Source organism: Bombina bombina, chromosome 2, assembly GCF_027579735.1.
Source record: "Bombina bombina isolate aBomBom1 chromosome 2, aBomBom1.pri, whole genome shotgun sequence".
Classification (NCBI taxonomy): Eukaryota; Metazoa; Chordata; class Amphibia; order Anura; family Bombinatoridae; genus Bombina; species Bombina bombina.
Window position 1 is genome coordinate 1,063,004,306 of NC_069500.1, and position 16,838 is coordinate 1,063,021,143.

The following is a 16,838-nucleotide window of genomic DNA, read 5'->3' on the forward strand; positions in this document are numbered from 1 at the left end:
TAAAAAAGTAAAAAATCATTACACAAGATTTAAAAAAAATAATAACAATCCCAAAATAAGTCACGAATATAAGTTTATCTATTTTTGTACAGAAAATTTCATTTGAAAATGACGCCTTTCATAAAGCTAAACTGTCCTGTAGCTAGCTGAGTGCAATCTAGACAGGATTACCCACTAGGTTCATGTATTACATTTATATTCTTTATATATTTTATAGCGTTCCATAAACCCCCCATTTGTGATAGAAAATCCCACGCATGCGCTATAGAAAGGTTTCTGAATTTAACAAGTCTAAATAGTTTCACAGTGACGTATGCGGCCAGGTATGTGATGACGCTGGCACGCATGCGCATTAGGGGCAAAATGTGTACAACAGCTGATGTAACGTCACAGGAAGTGACGGGGTTCGCTCTTTTGAAAAGTTTGGTCCCTTAACAGAACACCGGCCCCTCTAAGCACGGGCACGTATAATAACACAGGCAATGGTTGCTATAGCAACCTTTGAAACGTCCTCATAGCTAATAAAGCTCTGTATAAATGGAGCTCAACGGAGCAAAATAAATTAAAGTCATTTTGTTATGGAGCCTGTGTTTTTTTTTTGTTTAGATGATAGTTTATTTAGTATTTATTTACTTTACTCCAGTTTTACTGCTGTCTATTGCTACTCATATCTATTGAGTCATACTATTGCTGTAATATCATATGTAAATATTTAATAAAATAAATCATTTTGTAAATAGAATTTTGAAATTTGTCTCAGATTTGCAAGCATGAGACTTTCCTTTGATTGACACGCTAACAGAGCTGGTATCAACGTAGCTTAGGGATACCAGTTCCTCTGCTAACACGTCAGTAAGGGTTCCTTCTGGTTCTGTGTCAGAGTGCTAATTCGTGCACGCTCCATGTCTGATCAGCAGGGACGGATTTACATCTCAGGTGCCTGTAGGCACAAAAACCTGAAGTGCTCCCCCACCCCCCAAAAAATTTTTTATTTTTTATTTTTTTTTATTATTATTTATGACAACTAAAAATAAATATTAGATGTAAAATTACATTTTCCCTTTTATGGAGATACACAAATACCAATTGCAATATTTGTTGTAACGGAAGCTACACCAAAAATCAATATTCACTTGACTCAAATGGCCATACAATTTCTATTATGTATAACATAAACAAATCATGCTAAACTTTTAATGCAAAATATTCTAAAGAAAACCCTATTTAAAGGGACATAAAATGTGACAGTTTGCTAGGGTATTTTATTATAGCACTAGTGCTTGCACAGAAGTGTGTTAGCCTCTTGCAAAAGAGTTAAACACATAGTCAATGTCAGTTCTGAGACAGCAATACACATCTGTGCAAACCCAGATGGGCTCATAGGACATGTTTACTGACAAGTCATTAGTGTATTGCTTTTCTGGAGATGACTTTGACTATGTGCTTAACATTTTGTTGGAGTTAAACACAGTTTTGTGTAAACAATAGCAATATTAAAACTAGCAGCATGCAAGCTCATCAACAACCTTTGCAGCCAGTGGAAGAAAATTATAAAATGTAGATATTTTTTCCACTACATGAAAAAAATCTTGTGAACTCTGATATTTTTGGTACAAATACACACAGATGTAAAATTTATTTTGTTCTGAAATATAAATATAATATGATGTTGCTCTCAAAGCAAAACATGGAACATAGATTATATGTAATCCAGGGGTCAACAAATGTGTTTAAAATTAGAAATTAGAAATTCAAATTCAAAACACAAACATACCACACTTACTTGATAAAAGAACAGATTAACAATATTAATGTGATGTGTGTGTGTATGTACAGTATATATATATATATATATATATATATATACATACATACAAATATGCCATGTGAGTGGTTTACACACATACACATTTTACAGCCTTACAGTCTACAAACTTTGTTGTCAAAGTGCCCTAAAGGCTGTAAATCACAATTGGCAGATTGTAATAAAGAGCAGAGCAGCTAGTCCCACGTAACCTCCTCACCTCCAAGGCCTTTATAGAACAAAAACATACAGCCTGAAGCAGAATGTAACCCCCTGGCTATCAAAATGCACTACAGCACATAACAAGTGAATACACTGCAACCCTCTCTGGTAGCCAAGGGGTTAAAGTGCTCTGCTTGTTATGTTGTCATTCTAGGCAGCATTAGAAGCCTTGTACAGTCCTAACCTGTTGTTCTGAAGCTTTCATTCCTTCAACAAAAAATGTCTGTTACACATCAGCATGGAGCTTGGCTGTGTGAGGCAACAGAAGTACATAAAATAAAAGTGAAACTAAACATGCCTGGCGAAAATGGGAGGGGTTTAGTTTTAATCTTTGCCCCTCTCTCCTTCATGGCCCCCTCAACTGCTGTAACATATTCCCAATGAAACATTCGACTCTGTAAGCACCTGGTAGCACAATTCTTACTAAAATTAATGCCCTCACAAATTTTTTTTTTTTATTGCTGACAGGCAGGCGCCCCACACTGCAAGGCGCCTGTAGGCACATGCCTACTGTGCCTAATGGGAAATCCGGCCCTGCTGATCAGCAAGGCAAAGCTGATTGACATGGAAATAGAAGGGGAGAAAAGCCCATTTCTGAGGCGTTTAGGAACGCCTCCAAGTGGGACTATTTATTAATAAACAAAGTAAGATTTATATTAAAGTAATTGTTAAAAAAAATCTATATATATATATATATATATATGCGATTATGTTATAAGGATTATAAGGATTTTTTTCATATATAGCTTTACCACCTTTATTATGGACCTTTAAAGGGCTTATCTAGAATAAGTGTATTAAAGGATAGTTTCATTTAAATTATGTTTACTGTCCCTTTAAGTCAGTTTTCAAATTCATATTCTCTTACCTTTGAACCAGGACTCTATAAATAGAATTCCAACAGAAATATTATATTTCAGACCATACAGGGTTACTCCTCCCTAATGGAAAAAAAGTGAAATAAAAAAATAAAAATAAAAAAAAATCAGATTTTATGAATCATATTAAGGATATATGTGCTGGACAAAGATATTTAAAATCATAATGCACAAGCAAATCTTTATTTTATAAAAATGGATATCTTTTAAGCAGACAAAAATTATTGGATACTTGTTAATTACTTAAATAGTCATAAATAAAGAACAGGTCTTTCCTGTAACTGCATAAAAGAAAGAAACGCTGAGAATAAAAACAAATTGTATGCTTACCTGATAAATCCTTGGATTAAACTCTTGGCCACTAGGAGAAGGCAACAATTCCAAATGCTCTAAGAGAACTTAATGCCTCCCAACTCTTTGGAATTCCAGTCTGACCTATAGCCAAGAAGGAAAAGTACAAAGGTAGGAAAAGACAAAAAAGAGAAATTGAGGTGCAACCTAGAAATTAAAAATGGGTGGTTCTCATGGATTCTCACCACTATAAAAGAAATTAATTTATCAGATAAGCATAAATGTTGTTTTCTTTCATAAGGTGGTGAGAGTCCAGAAGCCATTGCTCCTAAGAACTAATATCCAAGCTGTGGAGTCCATGAGTAATTGGCTAGGACACATCACAAATTGGTAGAATTTAGAGAAAGTATGTTGCTGCCTTGCAAATGCATTTAATATAAACCTCATTCTTGAAAATCATAGAAGAGGAAACTGACCTAAAAAAGGGCAATAATGTATTTTGGAAAAGACTATCCTGCCTCCAAGAAAATGTTGGTAATGAAGAGATTTAACCAAAAAGCTAAAGAACAGATGTGGCCCTGTGACCCTAGCGTGGACCAAGGGACAAACAAATCAAAGGATTGTCTAAAAACTTTTGTAATCTAGAAGTTGAATTCTAATGCTCTTACAATATCTAAATTAAGTAAGAGACCATCAAATAAATTCTTTGGATTAGGACAAGGAGATGGGCTATAATCTCCTGATTGATGTTATCCGAAAAATCACTTTAGGTAAAAAATTATATTGAGTCCTTAAAACCATTTTATCTTGATGAAAATAAGACACAGAAGCTTGCAAGAAAGAGTTAAAAAAATCTTCACCTTCCTCCTGTGGAGGCAATGATAAGACTAGAATACCGGAGAGGTAGGAGGGATTAAGAGTCCTTAGAGCTTGTGAATCTTCCCTTCTACTAGTAATCAAGAGTTGAATCCCAGGAGTAATGGCTTGTGAACGCTCACCCATCTTATGAAAGAACATTATCAAAATATAGAGCTTTGATTTATTTCACTTTTTACTGTAATGCCACTGAGGTCATCTACATGAGTAATACAATTCAATTCTCTTGTACGAAATATTCTTATAAGAAAAACATTTTAGATAGCATTAATGGTAATGAAATACAACATGCTGTTAATCTGCTGTATATTATGAAATCATCCAAAAAAGACAAAATGCAAGTAAGGGTGAAAATAATAAATATTTAGATTGAAATACTTTTTATTATTGTTGTACAGTATTAACAATACATAGGTCATTTCGGTGGAAAAGACAGTAGACATATTTCAAACAAATACAAGCCATTTAACAGTCTCTAATGGTCCACCGCTTCCTCCCATTTAATAAATTCTGTTAGTCGCTCTTTACCATGTATCATCAATCAAAGCTCCTATTGAAGCCAACAATTATTTATTCAATTTTCCGTATCTAAACATATGTAACAATCAACATATCTAACTAATGTAACCCTTATGCCAGTCAACTGCATGAATCATATTAATAAATTAACAATAAACATTTCTTAAATAATAAATATTTAAAGGGACAGTCAAGCCCAAAAAAAACCTTAATGATTCAAATAGGGCATGTAATTTTAAACAACTTTCCAATTTACTTGTATCACCAATTTTGCTTTGTTTTCTTGGTATTCTTAGTTGAAAGCTAAAACTAGGAGGTTCATATGCTAATTTCTTAGACCTTGAAGGCCGCCTCTAATCTGAAGCATTTTGACAGTTTTTCACCACTAGAGGGCATTAGTTCATGTGTTTCACATAGATAACATTGAGCTCACCGAGGAGTGAGCACTGATTGGCTAAAATGCAAGTCTGTCAAATGAACTGAAAGAAGAGGGCAGTCTGCAGAGGCTTAGATACAAGGTAATTACAGAGGTAAAATGTGTATTATTATAACTGTGTTTGTTATGCAAAACTGGGAACTGGGTAATAAAGGTGTGATGATCTTTATAATGTATTAGCAAACAGCAAGGAGAGAGAACAGGAATACAGACTTTATTCAGCAGCATCCATCTTAACAATAACTGCCCGCCCCCTCCAATCACATGACTAAAATGTTAACTGTTTGTAGTGCACAGAGTGAACTAAGCATAACTATTGAACTTAAACTATAACATAAAGCATACACATCATTACATCTTCCCCTTCAAATATGAAACACTTAATATGAGACAAAGTCTTCCCATATTTTTGGTTTGATAGCTCGACCATAACGAGAGAAAGTAACTGCTGGCTCACTAGCAGTACAATCAGTGTCAGGTTGAGAGTCATTCCCAGCATTATCGCAAGCTGATACACTTATGTTGTCCTCAAAGTCCTCAGTAGACTTTACATCCATGTTAGGGAATTCTGTGCATTCATTGCTTTGCTCTTTATTGTCATTGCTGCTTGGTTCCTCGAGTAGGGTATCAGCTGCAGTGTCTGGTCGAAGATGACGCCTGTTGCGTCTCAGTTTCTGTCCACACTTGGTTTTGATTATATATGACCTTGGTGAATTAGCTTCACTGACAATTCGAGCAGGTTCCCATGTATCCCCAGTGACTCTGTGTCTCACAGCTTGCCCAACCCTGAGTGGACCAAGTAACTTGGTAGATTTGTCAAAATACAGCTTTTGCTTTTTCATGTTTATGTTCCTCTGACCTGTTACCTGATCCTGTGGGATAGTCTGAGGCTGCAATTTCTGTGGTGCAATAGGCACTGTGGTCCTCAGTGCTCTACCCTATGAGCAGCTGTGCAGGTGAACATAAACCCTCCATGGGTGTTGCACGATAGTTTAACAGGCCTAGGTACACATCCTGCCCTGATGATTGTGCTTTTCGGATAATGGATTTGGCTATGCCAACATACTTCTCAGCTAAACCATTGGCCTGTGAGTGATACAGACTTACTGGTTTGTGCCTGACTCCCCATTCACGCAGAAAGCACTGGAATTCAGCACTTGAGAATTGCGGGCCATTATCAGACACAAGTTCTTCACACACTCCATGTCTCGAGAGTATTGTTTTGAAAGCCCATATGATTGCTGATGCTTTTAGATTTCTCAGCTGTACTAACTCAAAGAATTTGCTGTAGTAATCTACTACTATCAGGTAGTGGTTGTCCTCAAAATGAAAAATATCTGTGGCCAGTCTCTGCCATGCCCGTGAAGGAGTGTTCCATGGTGTGAGAGGTTCTTTTGCATTGTTTTTTTGAAATGTCTGGCAGGTTTCACATGTCTTCACAAGTGTCTCAATATCAAGGTCCAAATTAGGCCAGTAAACCACATCCCGTGCTCTGCGCTTACAAAGAGTAATGCCCAAATGTCCCTGGTGAATTTGCTCCAATATTTCTGCCTGCTGTGATTTAGGAATAACAATACGGTCACCCATGAATATGATATCCGTATGAAAGGATAGTTCATTTCTCACAGGCCAGAATCCCTGCAACTCAGGAGAAAGCTTCTTTCGTTTTTCTGGCCAGCCATTGCACATGACACGAATTAGTTTTTCTAGTACTTTATCTTGTTTGGTATCTTGTCTAATTTTTTCCAGCCGTACATCAGCTATTGGAATATTTACTAGTACTGTATGTACCTGTTCTTCCAATTCAGGTTCATCCCGTGCTTCATGTCCTTCTGGAAACACCCTAGACAGCGTATCTGCCATCGGAATTTCCTTTCCTGGTTTATATTTCACTGTGAGATCATACTGTTGTAGTTTCATAACCATCCTCTGCAGGCGTGGAGGTATAGCAGATAGTGGTTTTTGCATGATGTACTCCAATGGTTTGTGATCAGTTTCCACAACCACTGGGCGACCATAGATATACTGGTGAAATTTCTCACATCCATTTACAATGGCCAACATCTCCTTCTCAATTTGAGCATAATTGGCTTGTGTTGTTGTCAGAGCTCGTGAAGCATATGCAACAGGATGTCCTTGTTGCATTAGCACAGCACCTAACCCAAACTGGGATGCATCCACTTGAAGCACAGTGTTGCAGTTTACGTCAAAATATTTCAGTATTGGCCCCGGATGTTTAGTGATCAGTTTTTTTACTTTCTCAAATGTCTTTTCCATGTTTGCGTCCCAAGACCAAATAGCATCCCTTTGTAGCAATGCACGTAGTGGGGCTGTCAGCTGAGCGAGGCCCCTGAGAAAACTTGGATAGATAATTAAAAATGCCTAATGATGTCTCTAGTTCCTTCCTGGAGGATGGGGCCTTCATGCTAATAACTGCTGTTATCTTCTTTGGATCAGGCTTTAAACCCTCTTTGGTTAGAAGGTGTCCAAAATATGTAACCTCTTCTACCCCAATTTGCATTTTGTTTGGATTGAGTTTAAGATTTTTCTCCCGACACCGCTTGAGTAAGGCAATAAGGTTTTCGTCATGTTCTGTACGATCCTTTCCATAAACCAGCAAATCATCAATTATTACTTCAACACCATGTAGACCAGCAATCAACTCATGTGATTTCTTTTGAAATATCTCCTGAGCAGAAGCAATGCCGAAAGGTACCCTTGTGAAACGCCATCGTCCAAAGGGGGAGTTGAAAGTGGTCAGGTGACTGCTGGGTTCATCAAGACGCAATTGCCAGTAACCAGATTGTGCATCTAGTACACTAAACACTGTTGCTCCTACTAGCTTGTGAGCTATATCATCTATGGTGGGGAGTTTGTAGTGTTCTCTCATTATTACTTTGTTCAAATCACGTGGGTCAATGCAAATACGAATTGCGCCTGTGTTTTTCTTCTCTACCACAACCATAGAACTGACCCATTCTGATGGTTCTGTGACCTTTTTTACTACCCCCAACTTCTCCATCCTTGTTAGTTCTTGTTTGACTTTAGCCTCAAGGGATAGAGGTATTTTCCTTGGGGCATGAATGACAGGCTGTGCACCCTCTTTTATACGTATGCGGCTAATCCCCGGGAGGCACCCTAGGCCTTTGAATAGATCACTGTACTCATGCTTAATGTTGTCCTTTGACAGTTCGCTGCACCCACCATCCACAGCCATAATGATCTTTACAAGTCCAATATCTTTACTTGTTTTTAGACCTAATACTGCTGGGGCTTTTGTTTCTATCACAAACAATTGTAAGACCTTTTCAGATCCCTTGTAAAAACATTTTGCATGGCAGCGACCCATCACTTTCAGCTTTTCACCACCATATCCCAACAGTTTTGGTAGGTCTTGAGTCTCTAAGGGGAATTCATTTCTAAGGAGTTCCAGGTATGTGTGGCTTGGCACACAGTTTACTTGTGCCCCTGTATCTATTTTGAATGTGACTGGAGTTTTGTGAGCCCTATCTGTAGGGTTACATTTGCTTCATCTGCAGACTTGTGTGATTTCTGTACTGCTGCAAGATATATTGGGGTGCAATCTGAGTCTAACCCTGCATTGTCATCATTGTCCTCTATGGCGTGTACAGCCTGTGTTTGTGTCCTTGCAATATGTGAAAACAGTTTACACACCCTGGCAAAATGTCCTCTTTTCTTGCATTTATTACATATCTGCCACCTTGCAGGACAGGCAGCATTTTTGTTGTGCATGTTTCCACAGTAGCCACAGGTTGCTTGTGTGTTACTTGTCCCAGTGTCCCACTTGCCTTTCATCCCCTTGTGTCCTCTTTCTTGCCAGTATCTGCTGCTTTGATTTTCTATAGCACTGATCTGGTATTGTGTTCCTCCAGTACCTGCATGTCCTTTCTTGACATTTCATATGCTCTAGCAATCCTGATGGCTTTCTCAAGATTTAAATCTTCTTCCTGCAGCAGCTTTTCCTGAACTTCTTTAAACTTACTCGCCCATCAGAATACGGTCTTTTATCATATCACCTGCATCATAAAAAGCACAGTCTTTGGCAAGCAAGCGCAGCTGTGTCACCCATTCATCCACAGATTCACCTCCACACTGATTCCTCTCATAAACATTTTCCTCTGCACTGTGGTGTTTTTCCTTGGATTGCAGTATGCTTCAAACTTTGCAAACAATACCTCTGGTTTTTTTTTTGTCATCTGCAGTGATATCCCCCACTTGCCTGCCAGGCTCTGCATACATCACGTCCCTTTTGTCCCACACATATCAAAAAGTGTGCTGCCTTCTGTTGATCAGTCCATCTGTCTGCATCTGGGCCTGCAAACACAAGTTCAATCAGCTCCCTCCATTTTGACCAATTGTCAGAAATGTTCCCTGACTCTAAATCCAGAGAAGGAATGTTCTTTGTGTTGCTGTTTGCTGCCATGTCACTTTTCACCCCACTTCTGGTACCATGTGATGATCTTTATAATGTATTAGCAAACAGCAAGGAGAGAGAACAGGAATACAGACTTTATTCAGCAGCATCCATCTTAACAATAACTGCCCCGCCCCCTCCAATCACATGACTAAAATGTTAACTGTTTGTAGTGCACAGAGTGAACTAAGCATAACTATTGAACTTAAACTATAACATAAAGCATACACATCATTACAAAAGGGATTCTCTATCTTTTTAAACAACAGAAATTCTGGTGTTGCCTGTCCCTTTAATAAAAGAGCATTTGTCTTGCACACATTAACTTGTTTAGACTGATTTTTTTATTTTATTTGAGCTTTACAGGTTAAAACATTACAGGTGATCTTAGTACACAAGTATATAGTTACAAGCATATACCAGCTGGTACAATCATTTTACATAAACACTTGCATGGTCATTTATTTATACAATAATATAAATATAAAGGACTCTTAAATATTTCCGACAGAACAGGATCATTATAGAAGTTATTATAATTCTTAGTGATATTTTGATTAATAAACCTCATTTGTATAAACTATGTAATCATAAATCCACATTGGGGCCTTTTTAATGATTAAAGGGACACTATACACTAGATTTTTCTTTGCATAAATGTTTTGTAGATGATCCATTTATATAGCCCATCTGGGTGTGTTTTTGTAACAATGTATAGTTTTGCTTAACCAAGCCCCAAAGTGTTAGATGTATACTGATGTATACAGACTTCAGACTGCTTCTGTTTGTATAATGGGTCTTTTCATATGCAGGGGAGAGGGGGGTTGTGCTATCAGCCCCTTTAATTCGGTGTCCTAGGCTTATCTCATTAACAGTGTTAAATTGGGAGCTTCTAAGTAAGTTTTAAAGGTTCTACACTGGATTTTTTATATCAGTATCTGTGCATATTATTCTTTATATTAGTGTCTATAACATGCAGTTCAAAGAAAATTGGTGTATACCGCCCCTTTAAGGAAGTCACTCTTGGACCACAACTTAGCTCAGAAAAATAAAGCTACAGAAGGCACATGTGAAATAGAGCAATAATGCAATATACAACTAGCCTAGTGTGGACTTTAAATAAAACAAATTGCTAATCATACTAATATGATTAGCATTATAAAAGCTTTCATAAATAGTGTTCAATGCTGACAATATGGACGCGTTCATGGGGAGAAATAACCTAGAGGAGCTTAACTAATTGTAGCACTGAACAGTATTACTATGAAGAGGTTTTCTAGTCTAAAGATAATGCATAATAAGGAGGTTCATAACATGACACAGACTGCTTCTCTTTCTGTTTATAACAAGACATAAAATCACTAGATGGAAAGGCAACAAGTGATAAATGTAAGATTATACTAACACTTAGAATAAAAAGCTGGCATATCTCTAGAAGCTAACTAGAGTTTAAATGGTCTCGTCCTCCATCCAACTTAAAAGATATCATACACCATGAATAAAGTTATTAAACAACTTAACATGTCTTAATCAGACACCCCCCACACTCAAGACCACCACCCGAACATCCACTTCCTAAACTCACATTCATTGACCGCCCTCAGCTGACAGACTAGACACCTTCTCTTATTACCTTAAATTGGACAGAAGGTCATTTCAAGAGCCCGATAATCAATAACACAACAGTTTGCGCCTCTGCAGGAGCCATGTACGTATGAATATATATTTATACATCCATTTGAATTGTTTAATGTATTTTCTCATTTACTTAATTAATTTCTCTCTTACCTAGCTTAAATAACTTACCTATGCAATCTAACGGCTTAGATTTAGAGTTTTGTCGGTAAAGACCCGAAAAGCTAACGCCGGGATTTTTTCTGGCCGCACCATAAAAATAACTCTGGTATTGAGAGTCCACATTAAAGGCTGCGTTAGGCTCCAAAAAAGGAGCGTTAGAGCATATTTAACGCAGCTTCAACTCTCGATACCAGAGTTGCTTACGCAAGCGGCCAGCCTCAAAAACGTGCTCGTGCACGATTCCCCATAGAAAAACAATGGGGCTGTTTGAGCTGAAAAAAAACCTAACACCTGCAAAAAAGCCGCGTTCAGCTCCTAACGCAGCCCCATTGTTTGCTATGCGGAAACACTTCCTACGTCTGCACCTAACACTCTAACATGTATCCCGAGTCTAAACACCCCTAACCTTACACTTATTAACCCCTAATCTGCCGCCCCCGCTATCGCTGACCCCTGCATATTATTATGAACCCCTAATCTGCCGCTCCGTTAAACGCCCCGCTACTTACATTATCCCTATGTACCCCTAATCTGCTGCCCTAAACATCGCCGACCCCCTATATTTATTAACCCTAATCTGCCCCCCACAACGTCGCCTCCACCTGCCTACACTTATTAACCCCTAATCTGCCGAGCGGACCTGAGCGCTACTATATAAAGTTATTAACCCCTAATCCGCCTCACTAACCCTATAATAAATAGTATAACCCCTAATCTGCCCTCCCTAACATCGCCGACACCTAACTTCAATTATTAACCCCTAATCTGCCGACTGGAGCTCACCGCTATTCTAATAAATGTATTAACCCCTAAAGCTAAGTCTAACCCTAACACTAACACCCCCCTAAGTTAAATATAATTTACATCTAACGAAATTAATTATCTCTTATTAAATAAATTATTCCTATTTAAAGCTAAATACTTACCTGTAAAATAAATCCTAATATAGCTACAATATAAATTATAATTATATTATAGCTATTTTAGGATTAATATTTATTTTACAGGCAACTTTGTAATTATTTTAACCATGTACAATAGCTATTAAATAGTAAGAACTATTTAATAGCTACCTAGTTAAAATAATTACAAAATTACCTGTAAAATAAATCCTAACCTAAGTTACAATTAAACCTAACACTATACTATCATTAAATTAATTAAATAAAATACCTATAATTACCTACAATTAAACCTAACACTACACTATCAATACATTAATTAAATACAATATCTACAAATAACTACAATGAAATAAACTAAATAAAGTACAAAAAATAAAAAAGAACTAAGTTACAAAAAATAAAAAAATATTTACAAACATAAGAAAAATATTACAACAATTTTAAAACTAATTACACCTACTCTAAGCCCCCTAATAAAATAACAAAGACCCCCAAAATAAAAAAATGCCCTACCCTATTCTAAATTACTAAAGTTCAAAGCTCTTTTACCTTACCAGCCCTGAACAGGGCCCTTTGCGGGGCATGACCCAAGAAGTTCAGCTCTTTTGCCTGTAAAAAAAAAACATACAATACCCCCCCCCAACATTACAACCCACCACCCACCATACCCCTAATCTAACCCAAACCCCCCTTAAATAAACCTAACACTAAGCCCCCTGAAGATCATCCTACCTTGTCTTCACCTCACCAGGTATCACCGATCCGTCCTGGCTCCCAAAATCTTCATCCAACCCAAGCGGGGGCTGGCGATCCATCATCCGGTGGCTGAAGAGGTCCAGAAGAGGCTCCAAAGTCTTCATCCTATCCGGGAAGAAGAGGCGATCCGGACCGGCAACCATCTTGATCCAAGCGGCATCTTCTATCTTCATCCGATGACGACCGGCTCCATCCTGAAGACCTCCACCGCGGACCCATCTTCTTCCGGCGACGTCCAACTGAAGAATGATGGTTCCTTTAAGGGACGACATCCAAGATGGCGTCCCTCGAATTCCGATTGGCTGATAGGATTCTATCAGCCAATCGGAATTAAGGTAGGAATATTCTGATTGGCTGATGGAATCAGCCAATCAGAATCAAGTTCAATCCGATTGGCTGATCCAATCAGCCAATCAGATTGAGCTCGCATTCTATTGGCTGTTCCGATACCTTCATGTATGACTTTGGAATATCTCTGATTGAAAAAGCTGAACTCTCAAATTGGTTTGCTGGTAATGTACAGGGAGTGCAGAATTATTAGGCAAATGAGTATTTTGACCACATCATCCTCTTTATGCATGTTGTCTTACTCCAAGCTGTATAGGCTTGAAAGCCTACTACCAATTAAGCATATTAGGTGATGTGCATCTCTGTAATGAGAAGGGGTGTGGTCTAATGACATCATACACCCTATATCAGGTGTGCATAATTATTAGGCAACTTCCTTTCCTTTGGCAAAATTGGTCAAAAGAAGGACTTGACAGGCTCAGAAAAGTCAAAAATAGTGAGATATCTTGCAGAGGGATGCAGCACTCTTAAAATTGCAAAGCTTCTGAAGCGTGATCATCGAACAATCAAGCGTTTCATTCAAAATAGTCAACAGGGTCGCAAGAAGCGTGTGGAAAAACCAAGGCGCAAAATAACTGCCCATGAACTGAGAAAAGTCAAGCGTGCAGCTGCCAAGATGCCACTTGCCACCAGTTTGGCCATATTTCAGAGCTGCAACATCACTGGAGTGCCGAAAAGCACAAGGTGTGCAATACTCAGAGACATGGCAAAGGTAAGAAACGCTGAAAGACGACCACCACTGAACAAGGACACACAAGCCGAAACGTCAAGACTGGGCCAAGAAATATCTCAAGACTGATTTTTCTAAGGTTTTATGGACTGATGAAATGAGAGTGAGTCTTGATGGGCCAGATGGATGGGCCGTGGCTGGATTGGTAAAGGGCAGAGAGCTCCAGTCCGACTCAGACGCCAGCAAGGTGGAGGTGGAGTACTGGTTTGGGCTGGTATCATCAAAGATGAGCTTGTGGGGCCTTTTCGGGTTGAGGATGGAGTCAAGCTCAACTCCCAGTCCTACTGCCAGTTTCTGGAAGACACCTTCTTCAAGCAGTGGTACAGGAAGAAGTCTGCATCCTTCAAGAAAAACATGATTTTCATGCAGGACAATGCTCCATCACACGCGTCCAAGTACTCCACAGCGTGGCTGGCAAGAAAGGGTATAAAAGAAGAAAATCTAATGACATGGCCTCCTTGTTCACCTGATCTGAACCCCATTGAGAACCTGTGGTCCATCATCAAATGTGAGATTTACAAGGAGGGAAAACAGTACACCTCTCTGAACAGTGTCTGGGAGGCTGTGGTTGCTGCTGCACGCATTGTTGATGGTGAACAGATCAAAACACTGACAGAATCCATGGATGGCAGGCTTTTGAGTGTCCTTGCAAAGAAAGGTGGCTATATTGGTCACTGATTTGTTTTTGTTTTGTTTTTGAATGTCATGAAATGTATATTTGTGAATGTTGAGATGTTATATTGGTTTCACTGGTAAAAATAAATAATTGAAATGGGTATATATTTGTTTTTTGTTAAGTTGCCTAATAATTATGCACAGTAATAGTCACCTGCACACACAGATATCCCCCTAAAATAGCTATAACTAAAAACAAACTAAAAAACTACTTCCAAAACTATTCATCTTTGATATTAATGAGTTTTTTTGGGTTCATTGAGAACATGGTTGTTGTTCAATAATAAAATTAATCCTCAAAAATACAACTTGCCTAATAATTCTGCATTCCCTGTATAAGTGTTTTGATTTTTTTTATATTTTTAATGTTTTAAAGCAAATATATTCTTTATTGCTGCACCAGAGCGCCTCTTCTTTTATTTCTTTTTAGAACGAAGGTTATCCTAGTTTAAATAAAGCTGGTATTTAAAGAGGTACTTTATAGTTGCAGCCTTGTATTAAATAGACCAGTGTATTTCATATATTAAATATACTATCGCTAAGTCAAGTATTATTGAGAAAAGGGTTATGTATTAATATTCACAAATTAATTTTTTATCTACTGTGAAATAGTTTAGAAATTGCATTTAAAGTTGGGACTAAATTGGAATTATTTAATACTATATTATTTGATATAGGTTTGAATTGATTATATAATATATAAATCACTAGTTATTTAAGTGAAGTACATTATTATTATCAGGTATTTGTAGAGCACCAACAGATTCCGCAGTGCTGTAAACATACATGTACATTACATATCTTTGTCTAAAACTGTGAATTATATTTCCCTGGAAATCACATTAGATAGTGGGAGTAAAGATAAGATTTAATTGTGAGAGTTGGACATAGGCGAGTCCAACACGTTGTTAAATAAGCTATATATATTGAACTGGTTAAACTTTCTGGGCTATATACAAATTGTTCTAGTAAAGTTTAATGGTAATATTTGATGTTAATTCATTTTGAGTTAAGGTTAATTTATAGAAATATTCTGTCCATAATACTGAGGTACCAGACGATTAATTGAATATTGATTAATCTAAATATTTTATAGCTTGCTTTATACTCTAATATTGTATTAACCAATTGATATATATATCTGGTCATAAGTGATATTCAGTTACTACATAAATATAATCAATGTGTCATAGAGATTAACTTGTCAAGAATTTAGGAATATTTTAAATTAAGATTAAATATTGAATTTAATAATAATTTTTTTTGGGGTACACTACAGAGATTTTAACATCTCACTAAAGTGTATTGACAAGATTCTACTATATTAATTGGATATATTGCTGACAATAATTTTGTATTGTTATTAATATTAATATTCATAATTCCATTAATCAAAAATGTTGTTACGTAAATATATAACACATTGGAGGACACTCCAGAGACGCAACATAATATTTGGAGGCACTGTTGTAGACCATTACATCTTTATCACATTGCTATAATATTTTTTGTTGTAAAGTAGAAATTATTATTAAAACATTTTAGTGATATTTTAAAATTAAAAGTTGTAAAAAAATGTTTTTGCTAATATTGTATTAGCGTTTAAGTTAATTAAATACTAAGCTAAATCACAATGTCTGTTACAAAGAAGTGACTCAATTGAATCTGTACCCAGTAATTGAAATATATACCCCAAAAATCGCCCAATTAGTCAGGCAGAAACACTTAAAACTGAAGCATAACTCACCTTAAAAATAGATTAAATATTAGGGGAGAATTAGACGCCTTATATTAAGATGCTTAAGACTAAGGCCAAAAATATTTGAAATAATATGTGGTGTGACGAAAGTGAAATATTTCAAGGATTATTAAAACTTAGCCAGCCCCCAAAACCCAAAAAGCATGATGAAATAATTTTCAAAACTTGGGATCTGCTCCTCTATGTGAACGATGAAATGTCCAGCCAGATTGAAGGACAGAACTCCCAATTGGAACAACTGAGGGATGAAAAATATTCCTTAAGACTAGGTGAAGAAAATATGGAACAAGTCCAGAATAAAATTGATGCGTTTACCCAGAACAAGGCCGCCTTAGAAAAGCATAACTGAAAATTAGTAGCCAAAATAAAATGCTTGAATGAACAACTCATAGAGAGCAAGGAAGAAA

The 16,838-nt window shown here is 37.1% G+C and overlaps 1 protein-coding gene across 2 annotated transcripts in view; it reads right to left on the minus strand.

Annotated features, from left to right (window-relative positions):
* LOC128650027 (uncharacterized) overlaps positions 1-16,838 on the minus strand; it is a 273,926-nt gene that overhangs the window by 84,021 nt on the left and 173,067 nt on the right. For both annotated transcript variants that reach the window (XM_053703680.1, XM_053703679.1), the window contains one exon: positions 2,895-2,967. In XM_053703680.1, coding sequence (XP_053559655.1) covers positions 2,895-2,967 — 73 coding nt within the window. The remainder of the gene's footprint in view (positions 1-2,894; positions 2,968-16,838) is intronic.